Here is a 21428-nt window from a genome sequence, read left to right on the forward strand (position 1 = left end):
CACAAGACTGTGTCAAGCCTCAGATGCCCGCTGGTGTTTGGTGGGACCCTGAGGTGTTCTGACCTTTCAGCTTGTTCTGCCTGGTGGGAACGCTGTCCCAGACTCAGAAGAACTGCCAGGTACCCAGGGAGTCTTGATACACCGCTACCCTCTGTGGTCTCCTAACACCACTTCTCTGGTGTGACAGCACCTGGCCCACTGAGCTGATGGGGTCCCCAAACCCAGAACTGTCTGGGTGTGAATTTGCTGCCTCTGGTGCCCTGGCCAGAGTGAGGTGCTCTACTTCAGTTCCTGGTTGTGCTCCTCACTGGCTTGGTGGCCTCCTACAAATCACCCAACTCATCTGGGCATCAACTTCCTCCTTTGCAGAACGAACACACTAAGATGCCTCAAAAGTGATTCCCACTTGACATTCCCACCAGCAGGCACAAAGATTCCTATTTCCTCACATCCTCACCGACACATGTTATTTCCCACTTTTCTGATAGCCGCCATCCCAGGGGGTGGAAAGTGGTAACTCACTGTGGTTTTGATTTACGATTTCCCAATGATGAGTGATGTTGAGCATTTTTCATGTGCTTATTGACCATCTGTGTATCTTCTCTGTAAAAAAGTCCATCCAAGTCCTTTGCCCATTTAAAAATTGGGTTGTTTGATTTATTTGTGGTATTGTTGAGTTGTAGGAGTTCCACATATACTCCGGATATTTATCCCTTATCAGATACATGATTTGCAACTATTTCCCCCTATTCTGTGGGTGGGTTTTTTCACCTCTCAGAATATGTTGGCTTTTTAGTGCATGAAAAGTTTTAGTTTTGATGAAGTCCCTTTTATCTCTTTTTTCTTTCGTTGCCTGTGTTTTGATACTTAAGAAACCATTGCTAAACCCAAGGTTATAAAAATTTTCCACTACATTTTCCTCTAACAGCCAATTTCTTCTAATCGAATTGTACACTTGTAAGTGGTGAAAGTGGGCTATTACCAAATAACAAGTGTTGGCAAAGATGTGGTGAAATGGGATAACACGTGTCAGGGAAAATATGGAGAAACTGAAACCCTCGTGCACCTGCTGGTGGATCATAAAATGGTGCAGCCACCATGGAAAGCAGGATGGAGGTTCTTTAAAAAATTAAAAACAGGACTACCATATGATCCAGCCATTGAAAACAGAGTCTCGAAGAGATATCTGCACACCCAATTTGACAACAGCACTATTCACAATAGTCAAGACGTGAAAGCAACCTGAATGTCCACCGACAGATGAAGGGACAAGCAAAATCTGTTATATATGTACAACAGAATATTATTCAGTCTTCGAAAGGAAGGCCATTCTGACACAGGCTACAGCATGGATGAACCCTGAGGACATCACGTTAAGTGGAATCAGTCAGCCACAGAAAGGCAAATGCAGTATGAATCTCCTTGTATGAGGAATATAAAGTAGCCACATTCATGGAAACCGAAGTAGAAAGTTTACCGTATCAGGGTCTAGAGGGAGGGAGGGTTGGGGAAAAGGGGACTTGTTGTTTAATGGGTATAGAGTTTCAGATTTGCAAGATAAAAAAGTTCTGGAGATTTGTTTCACAACACTGTGAATGTACTTAACACTACTGAAGTGCACAGTTAACAATGGTCAAAATGGTAAATTTTATGTTGTGTATATTTTACCGCAGTAAAAAAGTTTATCCCCTCCACCTCATAAATAGAGGGTTTATTGAATGATAGGTTTTTAAATATGGAAACAAGATTATTCTGTAAGCTACAGACCATACTGGAACTCTGAGGTGAAGAACTCCTGACAGGTGAATTTGACTTTGTCCACCATTCTACTACAGAATCCTTTACCAAGCTGAGCCTAAATATATGCTCCTCCTGTGGTTTCAACCTCTGGTCCTACTTCTACCTCTTAAGTCTATAGGACAAGTCTAATCCCTTGCTGGGTGGTTGGTGGCAGTAGCCATGACTGACTGTGTGTCTCTCTTGGCCAGCACAGGACACACATTCGGATGTAGGCAGTGTTCCTCAGCAAGAGACAGAGAAAACAGGGCTCAGGGAGACAAGGGACCTGTTCCACCACCTGAGTAATGGAGGTGGGATTTGAACCCAGGTGTCCCTAACTCCAAAGCCCATGATTGTCATGCTAGACCAGACCGCCTCTGGGCCAGATTCTTCCTCAGCCATCTTTTCTACGAACCCTTGGTCTTGGTCTTTTCTTCCGTGGCTTTGTTCTGCATGCCTCCCCCATCCCCCCAGCCCGTTCCTTCTCTTGTAGCAAACACCGGGGAAGTTCCCACCAAGTCTGGGCAAGCCCTCGCTCTCACTACAGACGCTGCCCACCTTTCCTGTAATGCCCAACTGGACCCCGCACCCTACAGAGGGAGAGGGCCATTGGTGGAAATCCATTCCAAGGCCCCCGAAACCCTCTTCCCCACCACTTCCTCCCCTTGCTAAAAGCAGAAACCAGCCCGGTTCTCTCCTGCAGTATTTCCTCCTGGGAGTTCCTGCAAGGGAAGATGTTGCCATCCCAGGATTAACAGCCTGTTTGTTTAAAGGGCTTATTACTGGTGCTTAATGCTATTTTGACAGATGAAAGTGAGTCAATTATAGCTGGAAATAGCTCTGACTGCATACATTTCTTCTAGGTAGTAGTCCATTCCCTGTCCGAGGGACTATTTCTCTTTACCATGGGCTAGTCCTTCTTCTCTCATCCCCTCTGACCCCCAAACCATGCAAAGACTTTGCTCCCTCCAGGCAGAGACAACAATTAAGGCATGGAGCCTAGATTCTGTGAGATGGGGGTTGCTATGACAGACAGCAGGGATGAAGGGGATGCTCAAGGCAGGCCTCACAGGTCAAACTCCAGGATAAGGGATGTGGCCCAGTGAGCCCTGTGTCCATCAGGTGTCACTCTGCTCCATCAGCCACAAGTGTGGCCACTTCTTACTGAATGGCTTGCTCGGCTTTTCTTGGGGGTAATGGGTTTCTGTGCTGGCAACCCACCCTAATGAGACCAGGGCTGGTCACAGGCTCGGGGGACTCGGGGGTTACCTTTGTGAGGACAGCCAGACCCCTTTGTGGGTTGGTCAGAGAGCTTCCCAGGGTCACACTGAGTTATGCTCGGGCCCCAGTAAAGAGCCTTCCAATGTCAGCGGGGGTCCGTGTAGTGTGCTAGGACGCAGGATGGTGAACTGCCATGTGGTTGGATGAGCAAAATGGATGCAAGGCCTGATCCCAAGCTGCAAGGTCAGGAGTGTGGAGAGGTGTATTTGTAACAGGCGTCTCAAACTTAATATGCCCAAACGTAATAGCCCCAAACATGCACACCCATATGCTCAAGCTCTAATCCTAACAGCCATTCTGGATGTTTCTCTTTCTCGCCCTCCTTGAGGTCCTTAAATAGAACCCATCAGCGAATCCTGAGGCCTCTACTCCAAAGTTTCCAGCTGATCTGTGCCACCTGTTGCCTGTCTGCTACGATTACCCCAGTCTAAGCCACAATCAGTCCTGACGCAGACTATTGCAAGAGCTTCCAGCACATTTTCCTCCTTCCATCCTTGCCCCTCATGGTTTATTCCCCCCGAGCCACAATGGGAGGACTGTTCTCAACACAGCTCTCTGGGCGGGCACTACGGATTGGGCAAAACTGGCATGCCGGAGGAAACCCACTTGCCAGCCCCCCTCCTTTCTCCAGGAAGGGAAGTGCAGAAAGGCCTGGGGGCTTGCTGAGTGGTAAGCTGGGCTGCAGGTGCATCCGGGAGAGGAATATTGCCCACCAAGCTCCTCCCAGACTCCCTGGCTGCCCCCTGCCCCGTGGAGAGGCCGCTCACCCGCGGACGGCGTGCAGCAGGCGCAGAGAGGGGTATGCAGTACGCACGTTGACGCGATGCTTCAGGATGAGCTCGTTGACCCACTCAACGCGCTCCTTGCCGCCCCTGGCCATGAAGGCTGGAATCCACAGGATGCTGCCATTGAGACTGTGCAGCCGCTGGAGCAGCTTCTCCCGCCAGGTGGCGTTGACCAAGTCCTCAAAGGCCCGTTGGATGACCGAGGGGTTCATGGTCACCAGGTCAGTCTTGAGCCCCACATCCTGCGCGTACTCCTGCACCGGGGCCAGGTTGCACCTGCCAGAGAGAAAGGTGTCACAGTTCTTTTGGGGAAGATGAGATGCTGCTGCCTGTAGTTCATTTTATCCAACCTTTACCTCCTGTCCCCTCCTCCTCATCTTCCAGCACTGCCCCCCTTGCTCCCCGCTCCAGTCGTCCCTGCTTCTTCTTCCCTGACACACACATTTACTAGGCTCTTACCACACACATAGAACTTCGCTAGTCCCTGGGGCTGTCCATTGTGTGCCTTCTGGAGTTCCAGATCTAGTCAAGGAGGCAGGAGGCAAGCAAGCCAGCCCTCAGCCCACAAGGCGACCATGCTACAGGCAGGTGTGACCTGGCCACGTTAGGTGACAGTGAGGGCTCTGAAGGCACACTCCCAGGTTCAGAATCCACCTCTGCTACTTTCTACCTGTGTGATTCTGGGCAACCCGCTCAACCTCTCTGTGCTTCCTAAGAGCTTCCCTACAGCTCAGGAATATGCACAATGGTTTCTTTAGCTGCAACAGAGATCACAAGAGCACCCCCTCCCAGGGATTAAAGGAGTCACTACGTACCCAGTACTCAGAACACTGCTGGACCACACGAAGATCTCAATGTGAACTAGTGTCATGTTATTACGGGAAGGAGGAGCATTAGGTGGTATTCTCAGAGGCGGTGACCACTGAGGGAAATCTAGAAGGATGGATGAGCATTAGTCCCTTTGTGGATGAGGCAATTAGAAGAGTGTTTCTCCAGCTTGCAGAGCGGAAGAATCACCTCAGGCCGTAGTTAAAAATACAGATTCCTAAAGTCTCTCACCTGGGGACCCAGATTCAACAGGTGAGCTGAGGAACCGACACTTTTACAAGCCCATCAGGTAATTCTTATGACCAGGCAGTTTAGGAAACACTGTGCATTGTAGGCACAAGAAATGTATCTAAGGGCATAGAGGTGGCAAACAGTGTGGGTATCTGGGGGCGGGGCAAGTGATTTGCTCTGCCTGGGGCATAGTGTGTGGAGGAGACAAAGCTGGAGAAGCAAGCAGAGACTGCATGTCACAGATGTGGTTCCAAGGGCAAAAGGGAGCCACGGAAGATTCTTGAACAGGAGAGTAACATGACAAATTTGCATTTTAGGCAACAGATAGACAACAATAAGATGAAGTTGTAGTACGTATTGGATTGGATGGAATTGGGTCTGGGAGGACAAACTATAAAAGGCCATTGCAATTTCGTGCTGAACTCGACAGGGACCCTGGGTGGGCAACCTTTGATATCTCACCAGAGGCCTGCTTTGTGGGGAACCTTCCCACCTTCATGGGTCCAGCTTGGGTGTGCACCCTGGGGTGGCCACAGGGGACACCCGGTTGCTTCCTGCATGGAGGATTTGATGGTGGAAGAGCCTTTTGACTAATGAAATTAAGTCTGAGCAACTAGAATAAGTGTTTATAGAACAGAGGCTAGAGACATGAAGACCAGGGGCACAGGTCATTGCCAAATGATGAGATCCAGAGAGACACCACTCACCCTGCTTGCAAGCCAGGACTTTCTTCCTTTAACATTTGGGGAGAAAAAGTAGCATGATCAGAAAGAAAACTAACATCCTTGCGCTCCTGGTGTGTGCCAGCCCCTGGTCCTTTAACATAGGTCGGCTCATTTTATTCAGACTCAGTATTAATCACCCTCACTTTACAGATGAGGAAACCAAGGCCAGAATTTGCAACATAACTTGCTCAGAGGCCCAGAGCTAGTAAGAGAACCTCCAGGATTCAGTCTCTGATGTGTCTGACTCAAAAGCCTGTTTGTGCTCAGACTAGACCCCCTAAAATATCCACTGTCCCCATCCCCACCCTGACCTTGCTATCTCTGACTGTGGCTACACTCTACAAGGGGGAGGAAATGCTTTGGGACACCTTCAGGGGCCCCTGCCTCAGATGCCAGAGAAATGGAGTATCATTATCATGGCCACCAGTTTGGGACAATTATCCCTACTGTCCTGAAGCCTGGCTAAACCAGGCTTCCAAGACCTTCCTGAGAGCCTGGGGCCACCCCCGGGGCCAGCCTCCAGGTCCTGAGAGCAGAGGGGAGTGGATTCAATGTGGTTCAGATCTACTGAGTCTATCATGGACCAGTGGGGGCTGCAGGAGAGGCAGAGAAGGAAGTGATGTGGAGTCTGCCCCCAGTAGGCTTCCAGGTTCTCCAGGGGAGAAGAAACGGGCAAGTGCATGCCCAGCTACAATACTGGTCAGTCGGGGTGACGTCCAAGTGCCCTACTGCAGACTCTGGAGGAGCCCTGGGGCTGCGAGCAACCTGAGGCAGGCTCCCCACCTCATTCAACATGGGACCCAGCTCATGGCAGGTGTTCCAGGCAGGAGAGGGCTGTGAGGGCCAGGCTAGTCCCATGATCATGTCTCAGGGTCACTTCCTGAGTGAAGATGATGGGGGCAGCTCTGTCCTGCTGTGCCCCTCCCTCACAGGGCAATTTTCCTTATGGGGGTGGTGGTAGGGGGGAATCAGGTTGGGAGTAAGCTTGATCTAACAGCAAGCCAGGCCTCCCAGAGCAAATTCTGGGTGGGGGGTCTGTAGGTAGGCTGCACTGCTTTGATAGGCATGACTCTGGGCTGGAAAGGAATCTGTCCCTTCCAGAAACAGGCAGGGCCACAGGTACGGGGTAGGGGCAATCTGCCGGGGAGAGAGGCGGCTCATGTTTGGCTCTGAGCCAGACTGCCTAGACCCACAGCCTGAGCCTGGTCACCCGAGTGCATGCTGTGGACCTGTGGCTCTCTGCATCTCAGAAGCCAGCCCAAAATGGAACATTCCTGATAGGGTTGTTGCAAGAATTACCTAAGGCAATAAACACGAAGTGCATCGAATTATACCTGGTACATGCTGAGTGCCTAATGAGCATGATGAGGGTGGTGATTGGTCTGTGAAGGGGCATTGGTTCATTAGGTCCTCCCTATTGAAGGTGAGTGTGCACGTGTGTATGTGTTTGTGTGAGTGAGTGTGTGAGTGTGAGCACACAATGAAGTTTTCACCCGCAAACAATTGGGAATTTATTCTGTACATAGATGACCCCGAGTCAGGCAGTCTCCTCAACCTGCCATTGCAGGCCCACGTTCCCAGCAGCACCATATGTTGGCAGCGGGCTCAGTCAAGCCCCAGCCTCCACGATCCATGAATCTAGTTATTCTCACTTCCGTGCCTTTCCTCATGCTCCTTCCTCCTGCTCACCTTTTTCATTTGCCAACGTCGGCCAACTCGAATGCCACTTCTTCCAGAAGCCTGCCCTGAACTCCCCCAGGAAGGCTGAGCGTTTTGCAAGCTCATTGCATTTTGCATGCAGGGCATCTTCCCACTGTTCAGAGTAGAGTGTTCTGAGAGGGGGCAAGGTCTCGGTGTCTCCCACACAGAGGAGGGGCCCAATTAACACGGAGCAAGGCAAAGTGATGAAGACTTCAATTGACAGAGACCGAGAACATCCCATCAGGACCCTCCTGGTGTCTGTTATCCCATAGAGCCCAGAGCCCGAGCTCAGAGCCCCTCATCTGTGCCAGGCACAGGCTTGGACTGGCGTCCAGAGATGGACAGGAGCGGCCTGCTTTGGGGGAGCTCATGGTCAGCGTGAGGTGGGTGGGGTGGAGACACAGGGTTCATGGAGAGCTCTCATTCAGACAGGCAAATGCTACAGGGGAGGTGATGTGGAATCGTGGGGTGACCTCCCTGCACCCCAGGGAAAGGCAGGGCAGGGAATGACACTTAGTGTGCTCTATCGTGGGAGACACCGGCCAGGCACACTCACACATGCCGACTCAGGCAGTGGCCACAGCATCGCACCCCATTTCCTCTCGGTGGGGGCTGTGGCCTGTAGGATCCCCGGGCCGAGGTGGGTGATCCCCCCAAGGTGGGAAGAGCCCAGAGGAGTGGCCCCTGGTGGGGCGGGGGGGGGGGCAGGGCTGCCACTCGGCATCACGAGGCGTCTGTCACAGTGCGCCTTTGTAATTTTGTCCTAAAAGATCACTCAAGTCCACCCCCCAAAACATGCAGCTGTGTGCGAGCCACACACAGAGACAGACCTAAAGGTCAGAGGACAACCACATGTTGTTCTGGGGAGCTCTCTCCTTGGCGTCAGGGCCCTCTTTACTAAGCACCCGTGGACAGGTGTGGACACGACCCCCGGGGGCAGGAAAGCATGCTGTGGCCGTGCTTCTCCAAGTGCAGGCCGCACCACAGCTGGCCGGACATTAGGAATGCAGAGTCCCCGGCCCCACCCCTGAGGACTCCACCCTTGAATGCGCTCCCGCTGACTCCTGGGCTGGTCAGGGTTTGTGGGCCCTGGGCCAGAGCACAGACAGTATTCCTAACGGAAGGACCTCAAACACGGCTAGTCCAGCCCACTGGGTCTACAGGTGGTTAAACCGAGGTCCAGAAAGGGGAGTGACACACTCCCAAGTCATGTGACAAATGAGCAGCTGAGCCAAGACCGGACTCTCACACCCCACTGCTCATCTCGCTTTCAGCGCCCCCAGAGGGAAACCACTGGCTGGAATGTGTCCTTGCCTCTGGAAAGTGCTAGGGCAGGGCGGGGTGGAGCATGCAAACAAGGAAGAGGCATGGCTTATACGTGTGACACCAAGCCAGGAAGGCCTCTGGCTCCATGCTGCCTGGCACCCCCTACTCTTACCCTCTGCCGGCACCTTTAACACCCCCACCACCGCACCCTCACCCCTGCTCTGGCTTCCATCAGACACCTGCCCTGCTTCCTTCCCCCTTGCATCCCCCCTCTGTCCCTGAGTCTGTAGACTGGAGGGCTTTGACAATGGGGGCTGAGCCACGGGCTACGCCAGGCACAGGCAGAATCTGGCAAAGGCTAACAAGCTAAACCAAGTTCGGCTGCTTCCGTCACAGTGGATGCGGGAGTAAACACAGCGTCTGGGGCGCCTGGGTGGCTCAGTCGTTAAGCATCTGCCTTCGGTTCAGGTCATGATCCCAGGGTCCTGGGATCAAGCCCCGCATCGGGCTCCCTGCTGCGCGGGAAGCCTGCTTCTCCCTCTCCCACTCCTCCTGCTTGTGTTCCCTCTCTCGCTGTGTCTCTCTCTGTCAAATAAATAAAATCTTTTATTTTTTTTATTTTTTTATTTTTTAAAGATTTTATTTATTTATTTGAGAGAGAGAGAATGAGAGACAGAGAGCATGAGAGGGAGGAGGGTCAGAGGGAGAAGCAGACTCCCCGCCGAGCGGGGAGCCCGATGCGGGACTCGATCCCGGGACTCCAGGATCATGACCTGAGCCGAAGGCAGTCGCTTAACCAACTGAGCCACCCAGGCGCCCCCAAATAAATAAAATCTTAAAAAAAAAAAAAAGAGTAAACACAGCGTCTAATCCCACGTCCTGAGGTTCAGGGTGCTCTGTGAGCAGGCCGCTTCCCAAAGCCCCAGGACGAGGCTCTCTTTGCATCAGGACAGCCCCGGAGGAAACGTGAGATGTGGTATGCCCTTCTGCCAGGGCTGGGGCACTGTTTGGGATGAAACTCGAGGCTCTGTGTGCCCTACTTCTGACCAGGGGACAGCAAGGCCTTGTTCCCAGTCTGTCTGGATTGGGGGTCAGGTATCAGGGCCATTGGTAACTGAGTCCAAATGGGTCCCAGGAGACTGAACAAAGAGCTGATATTTCAGGGAGAATGATGGTCAAGTCCAAGTTTATCTGCCACCCCCTCACTGCCCAGATTTTGACTACAGGATAATAGTTACTAGCAGAGAGCCACCTTCGAGAACACTTATAAGAGGTTTGCAAACTTGAACTGACAACTGGCTGGCCTAGGCTTTATCTAGGGGTTGGCAAGCTTTTTCCGTAAAGGGCTAGATACCATTTTCAGATTCTGGCATATGCTCTCTCTTTTGCAACACTTCAACTCTGCCCTACTAATTTAGCCATTGAGGATATGAAAATGAATGGGCATGACTATGTTCCAATAAAACTTTATTGATAAAAACAGGCTGTGGGCCATTGTCTGCCTACCTCTGTGCCAGGTTAGGGATTCTCAACCTTGGCTGTACACCAGAAGGGTTTGGGTTCCCTGGGCTACATCCTGCTGACCCCTCAGATTGACTTAACTGGTCTGGGGTGCAGTCTGGACACTGGGACTTTTACAGGCACCTCAAGAAATTCTAATGCACAAAGCTGAGAATAGGGACTAACCTAAGCAGTGTCTCTTGTTTCAACCTCTCGGGACAACTGGCCATGCTCCACTTAAGTCTACCTGTCCCTTTGGGCCCAGAGTCCCTGCTATGATTACCTTATGACAAAGCTGTGCGTGTCAATCTCCGGCCCACAGCCACTGTTCAGCAAGACCCCCGAGTTGCCCACGATGGCACAAGTCCCGAAGTGCTTGTTCTTCAGGGGAGAGCTTCTGGGGAGGAGATCGTAGAGGTTCTGGGACACGTTCATTGTGCTGTCACGGTCGAAGATGTAATGAATGATGTCTCCGGGCTTCAGGGTCCCCTTGAGGACAGAGATGTCTTTTTCGGCATCCAAGAACTTCAAGATTTGCTTCCTACAGAAACCAAACGCACAGAGGAAAAAGTCTCCCTGTTGCCAACTGCCTTTTGGCAAACCAGCTTTTCCTGTCCTCTGTCCCCCTGTGGCCCGATGCAGACAGCACACAGGTGAAGCTGAGTTCAGGTGCCCTCTGAGAATGGGTTCTAGGTGGGGCGTATCAGAAACAGCCCAGAGGCAACTAAGGTGGGGGCCAGTCTGGTTTTTGTGGTTACAGCCTCTTCCTATGAGAGCTGATAACTGCCCAGGGAAATGACACCATTAGGACATAGTGTGAACTCATCACAGAAGGCCCTGGAAGGAAGGGTGATCCACCATTCTGGTTTGCCCAGGACAGCCTGCTTTTGGTACTGAAAATCCCACGTCCCAGGGAACCCCTGTCTTGGACATTTCCAAACAGTGGTCACCATACATCACACTCCCCTCTCAGTGGGATTCGGGGCCAGCATCTGACAGGGGGTCCTGGACCAGGATTAGGAAGCCAGGATGACACCTGTCTCTCACTCCCCAGTGGTCTATTTTCTTCCACAAAAATCTTCTCTGGGCAAAGGGATATCCCATGGGGTGAATGGGAGTGTGGAGACTGTGAGGTGTGTCAACTCTCCCTTTGAGAGACGGAGAACATGGCCTGCTGTCCCTGAGCTGGTCCATTCCGTGGAGTGTGCTGTCCTGCCCCCCGCTGCTGTCTAGTTTGGGGTTTGTAAAAATTGATCCTCTCTGGTCCCTCAGAGAAATTCCTTTGTGCTGTTTCAGAACAAAGGTGAGCAAAGGACAGCTCCCTAGGCTCCAGGATGACTTTGATTTAGCGGGAATGCTCTAGAATCATCTAGCAAAGTACACAGAGGGAATGGGGTGTGGTCAGAAAAAGGATTGGTGTCTTCTTAGAATCACCTGGGAAGATTTACTCAAACCACTCAGGCCTAGCTGGGGGATCCTAGCCAGGGGTGGGGGTGTTTACTGTCTGAATCTCCTAAGAGATCTTGAGAAATGATTCAAGTCAGAGAGAGAAAGAAATTTGGTCCCCACATTAGCCTACATGAACTTCATTTCCTGCAGCAAGCCCCTATCGAGCATAGATAAAATGATGCCAGTCTTATTTTCCACAGAGCCTGGAGGGACAACACTTCTTCCTGCACTTTGCCAATGGGCGAATTTGCAAGATGGTTGCCCCATTGTGCAGATGGTAACACGGATGCTTGAGAGCCTGTAGGACTGGAGATGTTAACCACCAGCAGTGTGTCCTAGTAAGGTGCCCATTCAAGCTCTCAGGGAACTATAAAGAATTCAGAAGCTTTGGGCTCACATCTGAGAAATCCTGACTCTGAGAGTGGCTCAGTGTCTGCATGCTTCTACAGCTCAGGAGGTGGCTGTAACGTGCGCCCGGATTTGGGAGACTGGCAAAGCCAGGGGGTAGCTAGAATGCTCGGCAGGGCACGAGGCTCTTCTTCCACTAGTCTTTTCTTATTAATGACCTGGATCTCTTGCCATCGTGCAGGGGAGACACCCCTTGCTTAATAATTTGTATCTCTTGATGGGAAAAGAGGCATTATATTTACTTACTGCCCTTTACCAAGAATTATACAACTTGACAAACTGGTACAGCATGGAAATTGCTAAAACCTCTGCAATTACTTACCCCAAAGTGTTTAAAAGTAAGGACAGTCTCCCAGAAAGTCCATAAATAAACACCTCTGTGAGTGAATTGATTTATAACTAATTACAAGAAATTACTATCAATTATTAAACATCATTCCAAATCACTTACAGCATCTTTTATTAATAATAATTTTGGTGATTAATTGAAGGAAGTTGAAGGGAATTCTTTCTTCCCCCTGGGTGAAGGCACATTGTTTCTGCTAGAGTGGGTGTGTGTTTGCAGGCCCTCATGGCCTGGTCTTCTCTGAAAGTGTGTGTGTGTGTGTGTATGTGTGTGTGTGAAGTGTCCATTTGTCTACCCAGAGGCAGAGGAAGAGCCAGGGGGATGCAGGTGGGCGTGTGCTGGTGGGAAGATTTCTGTCACAGATGGTGTGGCAGGGTGCTCCCCCCACCAAATATATGTCTACTTCCTAAGCCTCATAACCTGTCATGTGGCTTAATTTGGAAATAGCACCTTTGCAGATGTAATGAAATTAAGGCTCTTGAATTGGTCCTGGATTATCCGGTGGGCCCTAGAGCCAATGAAAAGTGTCTTTACAAGAAGTGGGAGAGGGAAATACTCAGACACAGAGAAGAGATGGGGACAGGGATTGGAGCGATGAGGCCACAGGGCTGAGGAGGGGCTGGAGGAACAACCCCACCCCCCCGGCCCTGCAGAGGGAGCAACTGGAACTTGGGCCCCAGAGCTGGGAGAGAATACGTTTCTGTTGTCCTAAGCCACCAAGTGGGTGGGAATTGGTTAAGAGCAACGCAACCCTGGGAGACTATTGCATGTGTTCTCACTGACCGATCCAAGGGTGCTGCTGATCCAAGGGTGAGTGACGTAGGCCTGCAACTGTCTACCCAGGGGGCCTCAGAAGGCACACTGGTGAGGATGGCAGAATGGTGGTGCCAGGAGTCAGTTCCTTCAGATGGCTTCTCAGCTGCTGGGTCCTGGGTCTCATGCCTCTCTAGCCCCCACCCCCTCTTGTCCCCCTCATGTCCCCAAACGAAGCCTTGAGAACTGGGGGGTGGGGGCATTTCCATTTTGACAGTGAGCCTACCCTACGGGGGTAGCTCCCTGCTCCATGCGGTGACACTTTCGGTAGGTCTGGGCCCCCTGTTCTCCCTCCCCATGGTGGAAGGCCAGGGAAGGTTGGCCGCCATTGTCAAGGCTTTCTCCATCTGATCCAGGCTACCTCGCCAACCTCCCCATCCACATGCCTTACCTCCTACTTTGTGCTCCAGCAGCACGGAGAACAAACAGCAGACATCAGGCTGTGCGCAAGCGGGACGAAGCTCGGCATGCCTGGCAAACTCCTAATTACCTTTCAAATCCCACTGCTCCTTTCCTGACTATCCTGCTTCGTCCCCTTACAAAATGAAGTGTTCTCTCCTCAGTGTGATCTCTGTATTTCCACCTATTTATGAGATGCAATACATCTCATAATGTGTGCATCACGTGGCACTGTCCTGTCTTACATCTGCGTCTCCCTGCTAGCATGTCTGTTTCATGTTAGCACCCCGGGCCCCCAGCACAATGCCAGGGTTCTACTGACCAAGCTTTGCTGGGTCAGTCATGGCTATATCAACGTCAAGTACTCAAAATGCTGATGCTGTAATTCCTTCTTTACAGCTCTCCATCCCTGCCACCCCGCAGTGACTGCAGAGCTCTGAGACATCACCCTTGAAGCTCAGGACAAGAGCTGCTCTCTGGCTAAGCACACCTCTCCTCTTCATACCAGCTCCTGGGTCACCCACAATTGGCAGCACAGATGCCAGGCTGGTGCAAGCAGGGGATGTCTCCCGCCCGAGAAGGACTCTTGCTTTGGATCCCCTGGAAGAAGCCACCTGTGGTCTCCACCTCCCAGGCTCCTGCTGCTGCTGACCCGAGAGCCTCACTCCTTCCAGAACCCAGGACCTCGGCAGGGTGCTCCTGCCCACCTCCCCAGCCCCAGTCACTGCACACGTGTGTTGGGCCGCTGGGCTTGTCTCAGGTTTTTATTTCCATTTGATCGCTTACAGATGAAACCTGCCTCAGTGGGAGGTAAACGTTTTATTTCTATCCTGACTTCTTTAGGTGATGGAGAGCGGCAATTTGCCAGCTTGTGCTGAAGAAGGCCGAGGCTGTCTCTTGTCCTATAGGTGATTACCACTACCTGATCCTCAGAGAGAGCGTCTGGTTGTGTCTCCATTTGGCCGAGGCTGGCTGGATGTTGTGCTTAATGCTTTCATTACTTCTGTCAACAACAGCTGGTGACGAGGAGCCATTTATTACAACTTCAGCTCTGGAAGGGAAAAAAAAGAGAAAGAGGGTAGACATGATCTGTTAGCATGCCAATGACAAGTCTAATAGTTTTGTTTTTGCACGGGCTTGGATGTAAACTTCGGGAGAGCAAAATTGCAGTTATTACCCGAGAAGGGAAGGAAGTCTATCCTCTAGAATGCACAAATTCTCTCCCTCAGGTATACGCTACATCCAGTTTGGAGACGGGGAAGGGGGTGGTAGAACTTTCTTTCGCCCCACCCCCCACCCCAACGTTTCCTCCCAGTGAAATCTAGCTGTCACCGTTGGAATAGTAATACGTCTTCAAGTTACTTTTGCAAAACTCTGCAGTTGCATTAGCAGCTGGGTGTCATCAGATGGTCTACAAGCTTAATAAAGAGAAAACAAAAGCTCATACCAGGGGAAAGTGAAGCAGCCTGCAGCTTCCCCCTCCTCCCCCTTACCCTGTCAATGCCCCGTTTGTACTCTCAGATGACACCTCACACCTCGTTCCACAGCTCTCGGTGCTCAGTCTCCCTCTCCCACTAGGCTGTAAGCAGGGGAGCTCCCTCATTCATTTCTTCATTCCCCAAAGGTCTAACATAGCAGGTGTTCAATAAATGTTTGTAGAATTTGAATTTGAATTTGAATTTCACCCTGGGGGAGCCTGGATGGATGAAGGAGCTGGTTGGCCCTGTATGCCCAGGGCAAATCACAATTCTGGTGGCACACCGTCTCTCCACCTGATTCAGGAACACTGAGCATTCAGGACCCGCTTGAATTCTGAGGTTTGAAATCTATGCTAGTAGGTTTCTAAGAAACTAGGTTACAATTACATCTCTAAAGGCAGCGTAGTAGCTAGCCTGCCTCTGTCAGATGTGCACAGATGCGTGTGGGTCACATCAGGTGTTGCTTTTGTCTGTGCTGAAAGCAGATTCTCCCACTTCGAGTGATAAGTGGATTTGTGATGCCAAACTTTGGAGCTCTAAAGAATTCAAACCAAACATCTATGTCCTCGGCATTTATCTTGAAACAGCCAAGTTAAAAAAGATGCAATTCTTTTAACGAGGTCTACAGCCAATGCTCTATTTTGCTTTTTGTAAGTAGAGAAGAAATACAGCTGGGGTGGCAAATTGTCTCTGCACATTCTCCCCACACACCTCCATTGCTCAATATTCATGACTCCTCTGGCTGATATCGCTGGTCTTGGATTCAAACATATGCAACTTTTGCAGAGGACTAGAAGAGGAAACAGAAGACCCTTGGAAATTTTGCTGCTTTCATGAAAGGAAGCAGAAGGTGTCATGGAAAGATTTCACAAGCTGTGTGACTGTGGGTAAATCATTTTACCTCTCTGAGATTCAGTTTCCCCATTTATAGAAAGAGGGTGGAGAAAGGAAGATATTCAGCATTAAGGATCTAGAATTCTGTAAGGACCCTGAGGTCTCCTGCACCTCTCACCGACTGCCCTCTTGTGAGGCTCCAGGAGGAGCTGCTTGTGGCTATAACCCTTTGGCACTGCCTCCTGCACAGGCCATAGGCAGGAGCGGTGACACTCGGGACCACCCCAAGAACCCGAACTTCACTGTAGCTTACATCAGATGGTGTATGTGATAGAAACACTTGACTTCTTGTGATGGGACATTGTCTTCCTAACAGGGTAGCTGACGCTCTCATCGGTAATAAGTGACCAGAACCTGGCATCTTATGGCTTAAGGTGGATTCGGTCTTAAGGTGAAGCTTCCCAGAAACTGGGGCACATTGGGTGACCCCAGGCCCTCTCAGGCCGGAAAGATCTGCAGAGGTATTTATCCTGGATGCTTGCCCAGGGGATTTTCTTGGAAAACTCCAGAAGGAGTTTCCAGGCTTCTCTGGGACACAGAGTGGTGGAGGTGAGGAAGGGAAATAGATAAACGCTGGCATGACTAGTGGTAAAATTCCATTTCTGTCTCCACTTCCTAGTGAAACCTTGGCGGAGACCCTGCACTGCCAGCCATGGTCTTCCTGGAGTTAAACCTGGCTCTGTGGCTGTCGAGCTGGGGGACTTGGTCAAGTCACCTTGCATATCTGGCCTCTGCCTTCTTCTCTGTAACACTGAGGGGATGGATTAGGTGACCCAGGAACCACCTCAGGTCACTGGTTTTTACATGCTCTATGTTGCACAAACTCAGCTGGACTGGTGGGTTGTTCTAATTCAATGAGGAAACAGGTTCAGAGGGGAGAAATAATTTGCCCATGGCCCCAGCTAACAAGCACGGGGAGTGAATCCAGGTCTGCTTAGCTCCCAAGACTTTTTCTTCCTGCTTCTCATACTTGATTTTGAGTAAGACTCTTCCACCCTCAAGTTACCATGGGGCACAGCTGTGGCAAGATCAAGGGTCAAGATCTTGTTTCTCCAAAAGGGGACATTTTTTCCACAGTAGAAGAGATAGTGCAATCTTCATTTGTAGCTCCCAGGTGGTTAAGAGGTCATTAGATAGCTAGAAGCAATGACGTCAGGGAGAGAGGGTCACCTTCCTGAATCATGTGGGGTCAGGAATGGACATATTGAATAGGTCTTATGGTCAAGAGACCTAAAAAAAGTCTATGGAAGGGCAAATAATGACCCTACTCCAAATAATTTGGATCTCTCATTCCCAGACTGACCACAATAGGATATTTAGAAAGTAAAACAAGGTCTTCGTTTTCAGTAGTGGCTATTTACATCAAATAATGTGGCATTCTTTCTTCCTTCCAATGTTCCTTAAGCTCAGGCTCATAGACTGTAGGTCATAGCTATGGGGCAGTTGTCATCAGTGTAGAATGGGAACTCAGAGGTATGGTCCAACCGCAGCCAGTGGCAAGTGTGGGTCTGTTGGCTTGCAAAGCATTTGCTTGCTTCTGTGTATTGAGCAGCCCCTAGCCAAGGATCATCACAGGAAAAAACACTCTTTCAGAACTTAGATTGTACATTCAACAATCAAGATTAACATTACTGAGTTGACTCCCTAAATATTTTTAAGAGGTCTTTGTGAAGTTCCTGAATGTTTTATTTTCCATCTTAATCTCCTGGATAAGCCACCTACCACAATGAAATCGAGTGAAAGACCCGATTCTCTTTAGAGCTCCCACTGCTCAGCAAAAACGCAAGTTATGAATAAGCACATTGGCGGCTCAAGTGCTTCTAAGTATGTGGGTTCTTTTCAGAAAGTAGCCTTACCCATCTGAGTTTTCCATCTCTGCAGCCTCTAGACCTTGGGCCATTTCATGGGCTCTTCTATCGACAGCTCCTCCCCAAAAGTGATTAGGGAAATGCAAAGCCAAAGTGAAACGAAACGGATCTATTTGCTAAGTAAGAAGGGCACTATCCAGCAAAGAGGAGAAGCAGATTAATAGCTGCCTTACAGCAAAAACAAATGAACACAAAATCTAATTTACAAACCTATTAGATTTGCTATGTAAGCTGTTCACAGCTGATCTGATTGTACCTCTGCCTCCAGAATCCCTGCAAGACAAAGGAAATGCATTATTTATAAACCCAGCTCTTCTTCGCAAAGCCCTCTTCAATCACCAGGATATCCTGCAGCCCGCCTGGAGAACTACAGAGGGAGGATGAGATCTCACTCTGGCTTCTCCAGAATGGGCAACATCCTGGCCCAGCCACAGACCCAAGCATTTTACAGGGAAGTAGGCCTCCAGATCCTTCCGGCTTCCCACTTGAACACTGTTTCAATTCATACCAGGGTTTCCACTTGAGATTTTCATTTGAGTCTTGAGGCAAACTTCTTTGGGATTAATCTCCCCTAGTTAATCCCAGAGGATAGTACACCTCAGCATGACTCAGCATGACATAGCATCTGCTCTAGCATGACTTAGCATGACTTGGCATTTACTCTAGCATGATTCAGAATCTGCCCCTGGTCTTCTCTTGCTCTCACTCACATGTGTTAGGATGTTGTCCATCACATTCCAAACCTGAGACACCAGAAGTTCAACGGAGGCAGCAATGATTGACTCAATCATTGCCTCCAACCAAATGTGATAATGATTTGCTTTCTGGTGGCAGGAAAAATAATAAGTGGTGTAACTTTTTGGGGGGCGGGAAGTGGGAGATGCTGTTTGGGGTCCTAATAATGGGGTCCTTTGCTTCTTCCTCTGGAATATAGGTTTTTGGAGTAAAAGCCTTCTAGGTCTCTTTCCAGTGCCACCATCCATTCAATTCTGGAAAATTCCATTCTGAAGGGGGCCTCTAGGGCCATGAAGTTTCATCCTGCTTTGCTAGCACACTGGGCCAAGGGAATAGATGAATCCATCCATCCTCAGTACCTAGTCCACTCTGTTCCCTGTGTGTGTTTTTAAAAAAAAGTTGTGAGACTAATTATTTTTATTAAATTAAATACTTTTTTCTACCACTGATTTATAAGGATGTGTGGTTGAGGAGCTCTTTCTTCATACTTTTCTCATTTTTAAAATTTCCATCTAGCCTTTCAGTCAGGGTGTTGGAACACTCCAAAGAAACAATTAAATCACTGGCAAAGCTGTGTGTTTCAAGGGATCCTGTGATTTAATGAGAACTCTTTGGGGGAAGTGAATGCTTATCTCTACACTGGATATAAGTCTGGATTTTTCTGTCTGTTTTCTTTAGGGTTATCATATCTGTAGTTATAACACTGTGTGTGCATTTTGTGTATACATGTGTGTGAAAACATACATGCCTTTTTCTGATGGACTGAAATGTCTTTTCAGCATTATTTGGCAACAGGCAACATTCTCCCACTTCACAGCCAGACAACCCAACAACAGGAAGTATGCTACGTCCTGCCGAGAGCCTCCTCCCTCAGGTTTTTCCTCAGGTCTCAAATTTCCATCCTTCCCCGTCTAGTTCTTGATTGCATGGAGTATCATTGGTTCTTCACATTTTAAATCAATGCCTACTATTTCCTTTTTGTTCCTCCTTGTTTCTCCCTGGGAACAGAGCTCTGTTCTGGCACTTTTAACTCAGGGGTCTGGGAATATTGGCCAGCTCTGGCCCTGTAACTATTGTCTACTCAGATCAAACCCCAAGGGCTTTCCTGTTTGTACCCCTGTCCACATGTCATTGACCTTTCACATCCCCCATCCTGACCCCCCTCCTCAAAATCAGTACTCTTCACGGGGAAGGAAGACCTGCAGGGCTAGATATTAAGTGCAGTAATTAATAGTGTGGTAATAGCTGAAGGCTAATGAAAGGTTAATGGAACAAAAAAGATCATCCAGAAAGATTGCATATAAGAATTGATGTATGACTTTAAAAAATCATGATCAATGAGAAATTCAATAAATGGTTAGGAGTAGTTGGTTAACAACCTGGAGGTGAGGTGGAGGGGAATGAGTTGAGTGTTACTCTATACTACACAGCAAAATAAATTTCAAGTGATTTAACTAGTGTTTCCTAAACGCCAGCCATTCTCATACTCCTATCACCAGTTTGCCATTTTCTGTTTATCACTCACACCATTACCTACTTAAGTTTTAAAACTGACTCATCTTTAAAAACTCCTGATCCTAAGCAATGCCATCTGTGAAAATACAGGTTGATATTGTGATTATATACGCATTTGAAAAGAACACAAAGTCATGAACACAAAAATATTTATCATTGGAATTCCTAAAGTCTTATTATCCCCAAGAATACTTCTAGCACCCCCTGGAAAAGACTGAATTGAAGAGGTACCCATTTAAGGAAGGGACCCCGTAAGAAATTGGTGAGAAAATGGAAGAGAATATTTATCAAATCTTTGATGAGGTATGAAGAGCGTGTGTGAAGGACTTTTTTAAAATTCAGAAGGGTAAGAAGAATCATAACAGAAAATATAAGACAGATTTGACTTTATAAAAATTTAAAACTTGGGGCGCCTGGGTGGCTCAGTCGTTAAGCATCTGCCTTCAGCTCAGGTCATGATCCCAGGGTCCTGGGATCGAGCCCCGCATCAGGCTCTCTGCTCGGCCAGGAGTCTGCTTCTCCCTCTCCCACTCCCCCTGCTTGTGTTCCCTCTCTAGCTGTCTCTCTCTCTCTCTGTCAAATAAATAAATTAAAAAAAAATCTAAAAAAAAAATTTAAAACTCTGCTTATACAAAAAAGCAATCCTCAACAAATCCTGGGCACAGTGGTTTTCATGAAATTGAAGCAGGCATCAGAAGAGAGAGCAGCCCTCTGGTTTAAGGTGACCAGGGGTTTGGAGAGAACTACGTGCCTGACTATAGCTGTCCCAGGTCTTTCTCTTCTGCCTCCAGGCCAGGTCCTGGGTGGCACCAAGACCTACTGACGTGGGCACCACAAATCCAGGTCCTTTTTCATACCAATACTTCCTCTACCTCAGGACTACCCAGCTTCAGCACTGTTGACATTTGGGTGGGATATTTCTTTGTTGGTAGGGCTGGGGGTAGGGTGTTGAGCAGCATCTTGGCCTCTATCACTTTATGCCAGTAGGAGCCCTTCCTCATCCCCCAAGTTATGACAACCAAAAATATGTCTAGACATCACCAAATGTCCCCTGGGGCAGGGGGCCAAATTGTCTCCCTTCAGAATCTCTGCTCTAGCTCTTGTTTCTGCCCAGTGTCCCCGGGAAAATGGATCTCCTACCAGCCAGCCCATCCGTGTCACCTTCCCGAGCTGAACCCTGAGCCAACATCTGTGCCTCCCTTCCAAACCATCCCATTTTCATTTCTCTGCCATCTTTTCCTTCTCCTCCCAGAGCATTCAATTGTCTTACAGCATTTGTCACCTTCATGGTGTATTTAATTATTTCAACTATTTTATGAACTCACGAACTGGGGGGAGCTTTAAAGAAATCTCATGTGCATAGTCCAAACTCCTCTTCTTAGAGTTGAAACCAGGGCCTGGAGATTTGGTCCTGGTTGCAGTTTCCT

General features: G+C 49.3%; 1 protein-coding gene across 1 annotated transcript in view; it reads right to left on the bottom strand.

Annotated features, from left to right (window-relative positions):
* ST8SIA2 (ST8 alpha-N-acetyl-neuraminide alpha-2,8-sialyltransferase 2) overlaps positions 1-21428 on the bottom strand; it is a 66628-nt gene that overhangs the window by 15558 nt on the left and 29642 nt on the right. The window contains exons 2-5 of the mRNA XM_081831619.1: positions 17962-18024; positions 14434-14562; positions 10380-10637; positions 3828-4121 (exon numbers count right to left, since the gene is read on the bottom strand). Of these exons, the coding sequence (XP_081687745.1) occupies positions 3828-4121; positions 10380-10637; positions 14434-14562; positions 17962-18024 (744 nt within the window). The remainder of the gene's footprint in view (positions 1-3827; positions 4122-10379; positions 10638-14433; positions 14563-17961; positions 18025-21428) is intronic.

The sequence above is a fragment of the Leptonychotes weddellii genome, chromosome 9, assembly GCF_054177405.1.
Source record: "Leptonychotes weddellii isolate Sample4059 chromosome 9, ASM5417740v2, whole genome shotgun sequence".
NCBI classification, from domain to species: Eukaryota; Metazoa; Chordata; class Mammalia; order Carnivora; family Phocidae; genus Leptonychotes; species Leptonychotes weddellii.